At 38.7% G+C, this 14692-nt stretch overlaps 1 protein-coding gene across 3 annotated transcripts in view; it reads right to left on the reverse strand.

Annotated features, from left to right (window-relative positions):
* Positions 1-14692, reverse strand: part of pdcd4a (programmed cell death 4a) — a 49983-nt gene that overhangs the window by 25237 nt on the left and 10054 nt on the right. For all 3 annotated transcript variants that reach the window (XR_009648661.1, XM_060873292.1, XM_060873293.1), the window contains exons 5-8: positions 9783-10007; positions 4348-4445; positions 4073-4187; positions 428-535 (exon numbers count right to left, since the gene is read on the reverse strand). Coding sequence is in view for 2 of the 3 variants with exons in the window: in XM_060873292.1 (XP_060729275.1) it covers positions 428-535; positions 4073-4187; positions 4348-4445; positions 9783-10007 (546 nt within the window). In the remaining variant the exon portion in view is untranslated. The remainder of the gene's footprint in view (positions 1-427; positions 536-4072; positions 4188-4347; positions 4446-9782; positions 10008-14692) is intronic.

The raw sequence follows: 14692 nt of genomic DNA on the forward strand, positions 1-14692 counted from the left end.
AGTGGCAGCATACTCCAAGTGGAGATGGAGTATGTTAGTATGGACTAGATAAAGGAGGTGTATGAAACTCTTTAGCTGCCCCAAGCAGTACAAACACTGGAGTACTTCTTTAAATTAAATTGTTAACACTGAATAAAATATTTGACAATAATGCAAGGCTTTAATGAGATCAAGTATACATGAAGACACTGTAGCCTTAACAAGTAAGCAGTCAGTTAGGCAGCAGAGGTGATCTGTGAATATCTATACCTTCCACAAAGAGGATGTCCGTCTGTAGTTCAGTCTGGACTTAAGTCTGACAAATTCGGTAAATGTTCAGTTTGTCAACAGAATCCACCAAATAACTTAATAGCAATTTTTTAGTAATAAAACATTTTATTAATATTATTCATTATTCAAGATACTCAATTTTAACATGTGTACATACCTCATAGACCAGTTCATGGTGGAAATGTGGAACCTCAAGGTCACGCAGACAATGATCTGCTTCCAGTAGTTCACCTGAGATAAGGTACTCCTTTAAAAGCAGATTCATCTACACAGAGACACAATGTAAAAGTATTAAATTCCTATTAGAAATGGGGAAAGAAAGGCATGAGTGTGTAGGTAATCCAGCACACTTTGTATAAAAGGCATGTAATTCCATAGATAATTACCATTATTAAGGTAGACCAGAAAATAATAGATAGGGATTGGCTTTTGATTGGGTTCGGGCCTATCAGACTAATTTTGTAGATGTATATGGTGATTTCTATAATCTGAGCCAAAATTTGGTGAACTTTAGACAAACAGTCCAGTATGAGTTAACAAAAAGTTTTTTCAAAATATTTAAAATGGTGCATGATTTTTCATGAATGAAATTAAGTTGGGAATACACTGTAAAGTAAAAATAAGTCAGGGAGTTTGTAGGATTACGTTTACATTCATGGCATTTGGCAGACGCCCTTATGCAGAGCTACTTTATTTGATTTTGTACAACTGAGCAATTGAGTTTATTGTTTAAGTCTTGCTAATGAGGAAGCCGGAGGCGTCGGCGGCAAGGAAAAACTCCCTAGGATGTTAAGAGGAAGAAACCCTGAGAGGAACCAGGCTCAGAAGGAAAGCTATCCTCATTTGGGTGACACTCTACAGTAAATAGTATAAATGTAAATAATGTCCTTTCTACAACAGGTTATAATAGTGCAACCGAGAGCTCCTGAGGAACTAATGGGTCATCGTAAACTGAGTTCAGCACAGACCTGATTGCTGATAAAGACCAGACCATGCAGCTGACTGACACAAAATTGGTTCAAAATAAGCCATGACAGTTTCCGGGCTGCTTCATTCACAACAATCCAACGAGACACTGGCTGACCATGCAGATTGATCCTTGACAAGGTGACAACCAGGCAACGAAACTCAGAGGTACAACATCAGGATTGACCGTGTCTGAGTCCCGAACACTAATAGGAAGTCTGTTCCATAATTCTGGGGCTTTGTGAGAAAAAGCTCTGCCCCCTGCTGTAGCCTTTTGTACTTGAGGTACTACCAAATAGCCTGCACCTTTTGATCAAAGTAGGTGTGAGGGATCATAAAAAAACAAAAGATCTCTCAGGTACTGTGGCACGGGACCATTAAGTGCTTTATAGTTTAATACGAACTGGAAAGCGCCTTGTGCTCCTTTTGGTTGTTTTAATGTGCTCTATAAATAAAATTTGATTGATTGAATAATAGTATTTTATAATCAACATGAAACTTGACTGGAAGCCAATGCAATGAGGATAAGATAGGGGTGATATGTTCATATCTTCTGGTTCTAGATAGGACCCTAGTTGCTGCATTCTGGACTAACTGGAGCTTCTTTATGCTCCTACTGGAACATCCAGACAGTAAAGCATTACAATAATCCAACCTTTAGGTAACAAATGCATGAACTAGTGTTTCTGTATCATGTAATGAAATCATATTTCTTATCTTAGAAATATTTCTGAGATGAATGAAAGCTACCCTTGTGGTATTATTTATGCGAGCTTCAAATGAGAGACTGGTATCAATAATCACACCGAGGTCTTTTACTGCTACACATGATGTAATAGAAAGACCATCCAGAGTTACTCTGTAATCAGAAAGCTTACTTCTGGCTGCCTGTGGACCTAGTAAAAGCACTTCGGTCTTGTCAGGGTTAAGCAGGAGGAAGTTATTAAGCATCCAATGTCCTTCACACAATCTTCAATTTTATTAAGCTGGTGACACACATCTGACATAGCTGAAGGACCACTAAAAAGACCCAAGGGGAGGTATGGTCTGCAGAAAAACCTCAGTCGCCTGGCACCATGCAGAAATCGAGAGACAATGGGGTGTATGACTCGCAGCAGTAGCTGTCAAGTACACTTTTGAAATGGTGGGCATTAGACACTTACAGAGACACATTTGCAGGCATTGCATCACTGTACCAATGGAACAGTGGATTGTGTCCCATTGCTACTGATCACAACAGAGGCAAAATAGCCTTCATTTAAGATCAAACAAGATCCTTCCTTTTGTGGAAGGAGCCCTATCATTCAATATTATCTCCTCAACCTCCATTGAGAAACTAAAGTTCAAGAGCTTGTCCCCTGAGGGGCCATACCCAGAATTTCCATATCTCAGTGTGGGGGAGGAGAAAAGCACCCTGAACCTGAGAGATGAATTCCTATCTGTCATTAAACTCCCAGGAGTATATCTGTCCAGGAGGGAAAACAAGAACCACTGAACCAAGAACCAGACTTGAGTGGGCTAGAATTGAGCCACCAGCAAAAGACAAACTCAGTCAAGACGCACTATACAGACAGAGCCTCCATGTCTGTACCATGTATAACCATAGGGTTAGGCTATAGTGTTTCAGAGCTAGAAACACAGTCCTTTTTCCAGGTAATTTAGATGCCACATGAGATGAAGGCCTTCCTCATCAAAGGTGACAGTCACTGCAATGGAAGATGGATAAAATCCTTCATCTTCAAGGGAAGGGTGAAAGTAAAATGGTTAGCCAGATGAGGAGATGGAACATGAAGCTCATGGTACAGATCTGGGAGTAATTTTACAAAAGAAAAATGATTCAGTATTTTATTCTGTGCATATTTAACAATGGATTAAAATGCTGTGATTATATTGTCTCATCTTGTAAATTTAAGTAACAATTACTATTACATTCCACATTAAAATAAAGGATCTTTATTGTGAGCATTGTGTAGGTAGCTATGAAATGACCTGAGATTGTTTGATTAATTGAAATATCAATTTTATAATAGATTAAAAAATGCCTCTTGGTGCAAATACATGGCGACTCTGGATCTATGCTTTCTGGATAAATTGTATTACAGACATTGTGACTTTGAAGAGGAATATCTTCGGTTCTACAGTATTCTACAGTAAACTTAATTTATCTTTTTTCTGACTTAATAGAATTTTGTGTCTCTTAAATCTTATTTTCCCCCATTCTTTAAATGTGGGTTATTTAGGGTTATAAAAAAGATTAGCCTTTATACTGCATGAATTATTATTTATACTGTGAATTGTTTTGTATTCGTTTTGTTATGTATTAATTTATGTATGTATTAAAAAGTTCTTTTCGTAGTACGTTCTTTTGCTGTGGTGTAGGAGCTTGCAGATGCTCGCTTTCCTCTTTCAGCGATTTTCCCACCAAGTATCTAAAAGCCGAGCCCCTAAAATATACATGCGGCTAATTTAACCAACCGCAGTTAGTTTTCTGCCATGTCTCTTTTAATACTAAGATTTTTTCCACATGAACTGCAGAAATATGTCAGAACAGCATATTTTAATACACAGTAAGGACAATACATTTTTACACATTCATATACACACACAAACTTTCTACTGCTGCAGCCTGCTATACTTCATGTATATCTTGAGTGTCAGAGGTCTCATCCAATCAGTGCTAGGAATTCCATTTGCAAACTATACCTACTTTTTCCGGTTTGTCTTTATTGTCATGTTTTTATAATTTTTTATATTTTTTTGTTTTTGTATACATTTCCAAATTTAAAAAAATTATAATTAACATAATTAATATTGTTTGCAGCCAAACCCTTCATACCTCTTTGATAAGGAGTTTGACAGGTCTCTGGCCACCACCAACTCCCCACACATTATCCAATCTTACAATTTCTCTCTTCATTGACAGCAAGACTGATGCTCGGTCCAGAGCAGCCCTAAAACACATACAACAGACATTTCCCATAGTGCACCAGTTTTGGCAGTGAATGCCAATTCTCCATCCTTTAACATGTATGTAATTATATTACTACTATACTGTGTTTAACACATTTTACACAATGCACCAGTATTCTGTTCAGAAATACAGACTCATACCGTGCATGATCACAGTCCACTTTTCCTTTGTACTTGTGCAGGAAGTCCATGGGAAGGGCATGGTCAGCGATGGCTCGGGCAATAAATTGACCCAGCATCTGAAAGGGAAATATGTTGGGGTGGGGGAGGAGGTTGGTTGTAAGATAAAGAAAAAGAGCGAGTGCTCATACTGATACATCTATAGTACACTCCCATAAAACCTATACCAACATACATATGGCATGACTTAAAATTTAATCTTAACCATATATATATATATATATATAAAGTATATATATATATATATATATATATATATATATATATATATATATATATATATATATATATATATACATATATACATACACACACACACACACACACACACACATATATATATATACACACTCACACTATATATACACATTCAATTGTTTGATTTCTTTTTTAAATGAATTGTTTTGACAATTGGAAAACTCTGTGCTAGTACAGCTGAAAACTGTTGTACTGTTTAAGGGAGCAGTAAAACTAGCCTTCTTTAGGCTAGTTTTGAATCTGTAACTTTAGGAGTTGGGGATTTCTTTAAAGGCTCAAAATAGGCAGAAAGAAAGAACTTTCTTTGGAAACATGCCAGTCTATAGAAATGAGAGGTACTCAATGCAAGACGTTGTGAGGAAACAATATTTTGCTGTGACCTACCTCCTTTCATAGAACAGAGCCAAGTGGTTCTAACCAGAACAGAAAACAGAGGCTGAGGCACCAGTGCCAACTGTGCAATAGAAAAAATACTCAAAAAAAAATTGTCTCACAGGTCCTCAACTTGCAGCTTCATTAAACAGTACCCACCAAACAAGTGTCAACATCAACAGTGATTGAGGCGACTCTAGGATGCTGGGCTTCATGCAAAGTTGCAATGCAAAAGCCATATCTCAGGTTGGCCAACAAAAAGCAAAGATTGAGATAAAAGAGCATAGACATTGGACACTGGAAGACTGGAAAAATCAGTCAAGCATTATGGAGTTATACCCCTTTTCCACCAAAAAGAACCGGGTGCTGGTTCAGAGCTAGCACTGGTGCTGGTTCAAAGTTGGTTCCACAGACGAACCTTCTAAGAACCGGTTTGCCTTTCCATCGGTTAGAGAGCCATCACAGAGCCGAGTCTGACGTCACTGTATATGTGTCACGTTACACAGCAACGTTAGCGCAGCAGCAGCAAACACAAATACATCAACAATGGCAGATGTTGCTTTACTGTCAATGCTCATGGCTTTGCGAACCTACATTAGCATCCAAACGCAGCTCCATGTAATTTGTATAAACGAAGGTAATCAAGAAAGTACATAACGTTATTTTATTATAAGCACAGAAAAAAAGGTAGCCTTAGCATGTAGCTACCTACTATCATGTGTGCTGATAATTGATCATATTACAGTAAAAGTGTATTAAACATACTTAAGCTACATTATCAAATGCGCTAACAGTAGCCCCGCCCACAGCCCCTGACACAAGCGGTTCTTAAGTCTAGACCAGCAACGTTTTGGTGCTACTTAAGAACCACTTTTCCTGGTTCAGAGCCGGTGCTTCGGCTGTTGAAAGAAAGAACTGGTTCTAAATTAGGCTCTGGCTCCGAACCAGCACTCAAACTGCCTCGGTGGAAAAGGGGCATTAGTGTCCTTTTCTGGGGGTGCTTTGGAGGTGGTAATATGGGAGATTTGTACAGAGAGGAAGGGACATTTAAGAGGGAAGGCTATCACAACATTTTGCAACACCATGCCGTTCCCTGTGGACAGCACTTGACTGGGGCTAATTTCATCTTGCAACAAGATAATGACCCAAGGCACACCTCCAAGCTATGTCAGAACTATTTAAAGAATAAGCAGTCAGATGTTAGAATGCTTGAATTTAGACTGTAATGGAGTGTCTGGATCTAAACACTGTCGAGCTGGTGTGGGAGGAGCTTGAAGGTATGGTACAGAGGACAAGCCTATCAAGCCAGTCCATCTTGTATGAGATGTTCCAGGAAGCATGGGGTGAAATTACAGATTACCTTTAAAAACTGACCGCTTCCAAGCTGTAATTGCTGCAAAAGTTGCTGTCTTTTTTGCAATGAAAGCAAAGTTTGAAGAACATATTCAGAATGTCAATTAAAATCATTTCTAACTCAGGAAATGACTATATTTCAAGGAAAACAAGAACCTCCAAGTGATCTTAAAACTTTTGTACGGTGTATATACATACATACACACAGCTGTGCTCAAAAGTTTGCATACCTTGGGAGAATTTGCAAGATGTGTACCATTTTTTTAAAGAAAGCATGAGTGAGAAGGCAAAACAAATTTATTTTATTTCTTATAGGACTCAAGTTACTATGTAAGCCATAACAGAATGGCACAATTAAACAAAATGTAACAAAAATAAAATAAGGAAATTATCCTTGTTCAAAAGTTAGCAAACATTTAATTCTTAATATCATGTATTGGCCCCTTTAGCGTTAATGATGGCATGCAATATTTTGTAATAATTGTGCATAAGGTCCTTAATTCTCTAAGGTGGTATAGCTGCCCATTCTACCATGGCAAAATGGTAAATGTCTTGGCTGTATTACACTTTGCATGTTTGAGATCCCCCAAAGTGGCTTAATGATATTGAGGTCAGGAGACTGTGATGGCCAATCCAGTAGCCTAAATTATTTCTGCTGTATCCATCGGAGGGTCAACCGTGCCTTGTGCTTTGGATCATTGTCATGTTGGAACATTCAAGAGCGTCCCATGTGCAGCTTTCGTGCTTTAGAACAGAGACTATTGGCCACATACGCTCACTACACAAGTTGCGTAGGGCCCCACAAATTACGCAAGGCCTCGCCTCCCCCTGCCTCATTTTACAGCGCGTGTTAATGTTAACTGTGTAGATGACAATATGAAGCGGAGCTATCCATCTGGCCATGAAAAGAGAAAAAAGAAACAAAATGAGAGTGAAATGCGAGAACAGCAATCAGGTAAACTTGTGTTCTCTTCAAGTTTGATGCCAGCAAGAGCAAATAACAGTGAAGTTAAGTTGATGTGGTTCTGTCTCTAGTCTCTATCTGACTAGCTAAATTAGCTGTGCAGTGCTGCCAGTGCAAGTGTGAATGTGTGGCAAATGGTTTACATGGCTCACGGGTCAGGTAGGAGGGCCCCTAAGCAGAATTTTGCTTAGGGCCCCAGGGAGGTTAGGATCGGCTCTACTGTAGAATGCAAATTATCTGCCAGTATTCTCTGATAACATGCAGCATTCATCTTGCCATCAATTTTTACTAACTTCCCTGTGCCATTTAAGCTCACACAGCCCCATCATACAAGAGATGCACCACCATGCTTTACAGTGGGGATGGGATACTTTTCACCAGCTTTCTCCTGGCAACTCAACCATGCAGGTTTTGTGTTCAAGTACCTCCTTATTGTGCTCCTTTAAATGGGTGGATAAGCCTTGGACTACCTAACTATGGCTTAGTATAAACAGAACCTCTTATTTCCCAGCTCATTATCAGAGTTTGAACAGTACTGACTAGCATTTTAAAGTGTTTAGATATCTTTTTATATCCTTTTCCTGCTTTATAAAGTTACACAAGTCCATTGGTAGTTCTTTTGTCTTCCCCATGGTTCAATAACCAGTGAAGTCAGTGCATGAGCTGAGAAACTCACTGACTATTTATGCACAGACACTAATTAAAAAAAAAAAAAAGTCACAGTTACAGGTGTGGAAACTTTCCATTTAATAGCCATTTTCTGTGTGTGTCAACCTGGCTGTTTATAACTTGGCCAAAGTTTCAAAACTTTAAATTTTTGAACAGTGTCGTTTAGATGATTTCAGTTATCATTAGGTTTTACAAAGGAGTCAGACAACTATGTGATAATGACTTCACATGACCATAAATTTTTGCTTCACATATCCTTAAATAAGAAAAAAAATATTTTGCATTTTCACATAAATAGATAAATTTACTTCAGGGTATCCAAACGTTTGAGCACATCTCTGTATAAATAAATAAAATAATAATAAACAAATTAAAAACATACATACATACATACATACATACATTTATTTATTAGATATAGATCTATACACATACCCCTACAGGGTAATAATAAAGGTAGGCATTCTGTCTGGCACACAGTAATTTGTATTTATAAATGACAAATATTGTATAAAAACAAAGTAATAAAAGAGAATGTTAAAAAAAAATAAACTGGTTTTACTTTACGGAAGATGCGCACGGAGGTTGAGGGAGGAGTAAACAGGAGGACTTTTGTCTCGTACGTACACTTTCGCTTTCGTTCACGTACTCGCTACTGTACACTCTTAATGCTACTTTACACTTAAATGGAACTTAACTAAACTTCACTAAAATTAACGAACTTAAATCAAGCATTGCATTAGTTCTGGCAGGCCAACATCGTCAAGAGTGCTTCAGCTGTTAATCAGCTGTCCACGACGCGCACAATCCGGTTACGACATCCATATTACCCGACCATTTACATTCCAATTCATAGAGCCGCTCTAGCGATTCGCTGCTGACGTGATCTAAACTCCCTCCTCCAAACCCGACTCCACCATGCCGGAACCTGTGTTCGCTGTACCAGTTTATGTCATAAATCTCCACATATTTTTCTCTCTCTCTCCCTCTCTAATTATTTAATTATTTATTCATCCATTCATTCATTTATTACTTTCCAGAAACGCGTAAGCGAGCATATCTATGCATGATTAGTGGTTCTGTTATATGGGGAGGTCTATTCTATTTTCTAGTCGCTGCTCTCCGCGCGTGGATTCTTGTCCAGAACAGAACCATATCGCCAACACTAACTGTATGCATATCATCTAATAAATTCTCTTTTGACAAAGTGGTCCTGACAGAACTGAAATTCTCTTAACTTAACTGAACTTAATTGCTACAATTTCTGTTTTCTTTACATTAATTTTGCTTAATTTTCTTCATCGCTTTTCTCTTCACTTGTTTTTGCCTTTTTTGTCTCTCTTTCCTCACTAACATCTGCCGGTCGTTTTAATAAAAACCTGTGCGGTCAGCATATCGGATGCGGTGTAGTCGCACAAACGGATCCGAAAATTACGAATTGCGACTCTCCATAGGAAATGAACGACTTCCTGTTTATAGGCCGTCGTTTGTCATGTGCAGTGGAAAGGCGGCTTTAACCGAGTGAGACGCGGGAAGCTGAGGCGGGGGAAACAGAGCACACGTGGTTGTTGGGGATCTTTGTTTCGGTGGCAGCGGCTTGGATGCTCGTATCTCAAAAATTTGCTCGTATATCAAGACAAATATTTGGTCGAATCACAGCTCGTATCTCAAAAAATTCGTATGTCAAAGCACTCGTATCTCGAGGCATCAATGTATACACAAAATGAGCTAATTGTGCTGTTTGTGTCAAAGTGTGTTTGGAAATGCAAATGTGCGTTACCTGTGGAGCATCAGGTGTATCCAAGATGAGCTCAGGCAGCTGCGCGAGTGTGTGATTGAAGGCAGTAGTAATATCACCCTCATTAAGGACTTGTTTTGTGATGAGGTCAGACAGCAGACGAGATGTGAGCTCACGCTGACTGGCTTTACATTCCAGAGACAAACACACAGCCAGAGATGGGAACATACACTGGCGGGGTCCCAGGTTCAGGTCCTTCAGGAGCATCTAACATACAGACTTCACTAAAAATAACTGCATTACATGCCGATAAGCCTACACTTCACTACATACAGTACCATATATGTCTGCACTGCACTGTTCAATTTGCTGACTCATTACTGCACAGCAATGCACAGCTTGAGCCAAATCAAACACAGACTGTGTAACAATGCCTTCCCTCAAGCTATCCGAATCCTCAACACTCAGGTGCTGGACTTACACTCACGCACATATATGTTTTTGCATATTACTACTTTTTAAATGCTGCTACTTGCACACCAGATCAACTATCTGCACTGGCTCTAAGTATCTGCCTTATAGTATATTGTGTTGTCTGTTTGCACCATCCTTTGTCTTGCACTGTTTGAGCAAGGTTGCACGCATGCACTTTATTTTAATAGAGCTACCTAAATCCACACAGAACTAAGGTCTAAAAAGTAAAATTTAATCTGTGTCTTTACATAGCACCAGGGTCCTGAAGGAATTTTGTTTAATTTCACTGTGTTCATCAACTGCTATATATGGTTAAAATGACAATAAAACCTGACTTGACTCTTGACACAACCATGGTGGGTCTCAACAACAAGAACAATGAGTCAACAGTGAGGTGGTGCAAGAGCTAATAGCCTGTTCTTGAGTTGACAACCTGTTGATTACAGTTACAGTTCAATTCAATTTATTTTACTTTTAACAATTCACATTGTCTGAAACAGCTATACATAAGTATAGAAACAGAATAAAAATGTTCAAGTTACTATATATCTCTAACAATTATTTAAGAAGGAATTTGGTGCTCTTGACAAACATCATCGGGTCCCACAACACCAGCTTAATCAGCAAGAAAGACCAGCAACGTCTCAAATCTGTGAAGGCTGAGGAAAGCCCATCTCCCACCTTTCATCCTGGCCACATTTTTAGGGAGCATCTTAAGCAGCTTCATCACTACCTGGTTTGGAAAATGCAATACTGCTGCAGGGACTGCAAGACCCTGCAGCAGATAGTGAGGACAGCTAACAGAATATCGGAGTGTTTCTTTCTTCAATCATGGACAATTACAATTCACTTTAATGTTTCAGATCATTAAACAAATTTAAATATTAGTCAAAGATATCACAATTAAACACAACATGTAGTTTTTAAAATGAAGGTTTTTATTATGAAGGGAAAACAAAATCCAAACCCACATGGCCCTGTGTGAAAAATATTTGCTGTCTCGTCTCAGATTTGCCAGAAAATATCTTGATGATCTCCGAGATTTTGGGGAAAATACTCTGTGGGCTGACAAGACAAAAGATGAAAAAATTTTGGAAGGTGTGTGTCCCATTACATCTGGCATAAAAGTAACACTGCATTTCAGAAAAAAGAACATCATACCAACAGTAAAATATGGTGGTGGTAGTGTGACGGAGCTGCTTTGCTGCTTCAGGACCTGGAAAACTTGCAGTTAAAAATGGAACCATGAATTCTGCTGTCTACCAAAAAAAACCTGAAGGACAAAGTGTGGCCATCTGTTCGTGACCTCAAGCTGAAGCAAACTTGGGTTCTGCAGCAGGACAATGATCCAAAACACACCAGCAAGTCCACCTCTGAATGGCTGAAGAATAAAAAAGGAGACTTTGGACTGGCCTAGTCAAAGTCCTGACCTGAATTCTATTGAGATGCTGTGGCATGACCTTAAAAAGACGTTCATGCTCGAAAACCCTCCAATATGGCTGAATTACAAAAATTCGGCAAAGATGAGTGGACCAAAATTCCTCCACAGCGCTGTAACAGACTCATTGCAAGTTATAGCAAATGCTTGATTGCGGTTCTTTCTGCTAAGGGTGGACCAGCCAGTTATTAGGTTTAGGGGCAAACACGTTTTCCACACAGGGCCATGTAGGTTTGGATTTTGTTTTCCCTTAATAATAAAAACCTTCATTTAAAAACTGCATATTGTGTTTACGTGTGTTATCTTTGACTAATATTTAAATTTGTTTTATGATCTGAAACCAGTGTGACAGACATCCAAAAAAATACAAAATCAGAAAGGGGCAAACACCACTGTGTGAATAATAATATATTATATATATATATATATATATATATATATATATATTTTTTTTTTTTTTTTTTTTATTCACCTAGTTTGCTCTCCTCAGTGGAGCACCATCTGAGAAACCTGAAAGAGATCTCACTCAAGAGTTATAGGAGACTCCATCTTAAAACATGTGAAATTAGCTAGGGCTTTAGGGACTCCAGCTGCACTGTAGGAGATAACGATATTCACCTTTGCTAGTCAGAGTTTACTAAGAGTAATATTGTAGAGGTGTGTAAAGAGGCGAAGGTGATGCCCAATGCTGTAGTATGTTCTGGCCCCATCTCAATGTGGTGTGGCGATTTAGCATACAGCAGGTTATGGTCAATGAACTGCTGGATGTCCTGGTAGTGCTTTTGAGGGCAAGGCTGACCTGTTAGGACAGGACAGTGTCTATACCTCATATGAAAGGTGCTGCTCGCATTTTTTGCAACACAGTATATAGTTTAAGAAGTTGACAATCCAAAAACAGAGAGCAGGCTAATCTGACCGTCTGCTAGCTGCATTCAGCCAGGATTCACAATATAGAGACTGTGTCTGTTTCCAGAGCTAAAAAAAATAAATCTTTAAGCACTCAGAAAATGTGTTCGTAACCTTATTGGCATAAAAATAGATCAAATTGAATACACAGCCAGCACCTTTGTTCTCTTTTCTGTTCTGGCACCAAGGTGGTGTAATGAACTTCCCCTAGTGGTCCAGACAGCTGAGTCACTGGCTATTTTCAAACAACAGTTGAAGACCTACTTATTCATGAAACACTTCAGCTAGCACTTCCTTCCCTGTTTGTTGTACATGTGAAAAAAAAAATAAATTAAACTTTCAAAAGTGATTTAGGCTCATGGTATCTTAAGTCTGTAGCCTAGTGAACCAGAGTTCATGCATTCATGCCAAATGCTGTAAATGCATTCAATGATAGAGACTAGAGCAATTTTTTATGTTGCTCTGGATGAGGGCATCTGCCAAATGTAAAATCTGAATCTAGGACTGTTAAATATAAGATCTCTTGCATATAAAGCTCTTATTGTTAATGAAATGATTACTGATCAGAAGTGTTCTGTGTCGAACAGAAACATGGGTAATACCAAACGAGTTTGTGTCCTTAAACAAAACTTGTCCACCCGGTTACAGTCACAGTTATTCATGATGATAAGCTCAGAGACAAGTAAGAATCTAGACATATGTTTAACTCCTGGACCATATTCTGAATTCCTCTGTGAATTTGCAGGTTTTCATTTCAAACCTAGTTATTTCTTTATACAAAGCAGAAATTGTTGGAGACATTAATATTCATTTTGATAACCTAGAAGATCCTCTGAGAACAGCAGCTATGTCCATATTAGATTCGGTAGGGGTTAACCAGAATGTAAAAGGACCCACTCATAATGGAGGTCACACTGCTGGTCTTGTTCTAACACTTGGATTAAATATAGAAAATAGACACAGTGTCTCGATCAGAAGCTATGCTACCTTGATAAATGTAAAATTAAGTCTGCTACTGTTTAGGGTCAGTATTTCGCTACACCCTAGATATTGTAGTTCTAGATATATTAGCGGTCACCAAAGCGTTGATTAAAAACCTGACTTCAACCCAAGACAGCTGTCCATCTCTAGGCCAGTATCAAACCTCCTTTACATCTCCAAAATCCTAGAAAAGGTCCTATGTAGTAGTACTCATGAAATGTATCAGTCAGGATTTAGGCCTCATCATAGCACAGAGACTTTACTATTTAATGTAGTAAATGACGTGTTACTGGTCTCTGATCAGGGTTGTCATCAATCTTTGCTGGTGTTGCTTGATCTTGGTGCAGCTTTTGATACCACTGACCATGTTATTTTACTTGATAAGTTAGAACCTAGTTTGCTCTCCCCAGTGGAGCACCATCTGAGAAACCTGAAAGAGATCTCACTCAAGAGTTATAGGAGACTCCATCTTAAAACATGTGAAATTAGCTAGGGCTTTAGAAGTTTCATGGGCATAGAGTGTTTGGTGAACTGGGATGTCTGGATGCTGTCAGCTTATCACCCTCGCAATTCGCTCAGGTTTGCAGACCGTGCAGTGGAGGTAGCCCTCATGTCTCCGTCACGTTCTAGCTCTCCCTTTTAGTTATGCGGTCATAACTTGCTGAAGTCACTGTCTGCACTTTGCAGATAATGTACAGTAGCAAAAAATGTATGTGAACCTTTTGGAATTTCATGGTTTTTCTGAATAAATTAGTCATAAAATGTGATCTGATCTTCATCTAAGTCAAGGGTATTGACAAACAATGTGTCTAAAAATAATTACACAAAATAATTCTGATCTTTCATGTCTTTATTGAGAACAACCAAAAAACCTCAGAGCATGGCAGAAAAATTATGTGAATCCTTGAGTTAACGACCTGAAAAAAGCTAACTGGAGTCAGGTTTTAGCACCCCTGGAGTCTCGTTAAGATAATACGTTTGGACTACAGATACTTTGACTGATAAAAACCCCTCAAAATTTTGGAGTTTGCCCTGCACAAGAAGAACATGTTTATGTTTCACCAGTCTACATTTAGGCAAACAATCTACAAATGGAGACGCTTTGGGACTGTTGCTCTACCAAGAAGTGGGCGCCCGGTCATGACACCAAGAG

Source organism: Tachysurus vachellii, chromosome 6 (assembly GCF_030014155.1).
Source record: "Tachysurus vachellii isolate PV-2020 chromosome 6, HZAU_Pvac_v1, whole genome shotgun sequence".
In the NCBI taxonomy this organism is placed as follows: Eukaryota; Metazoa; Chordata; class Actinopteri; order Siluriformes; family Bagridae; genus Tachysurus; species Tachysurus vachellii.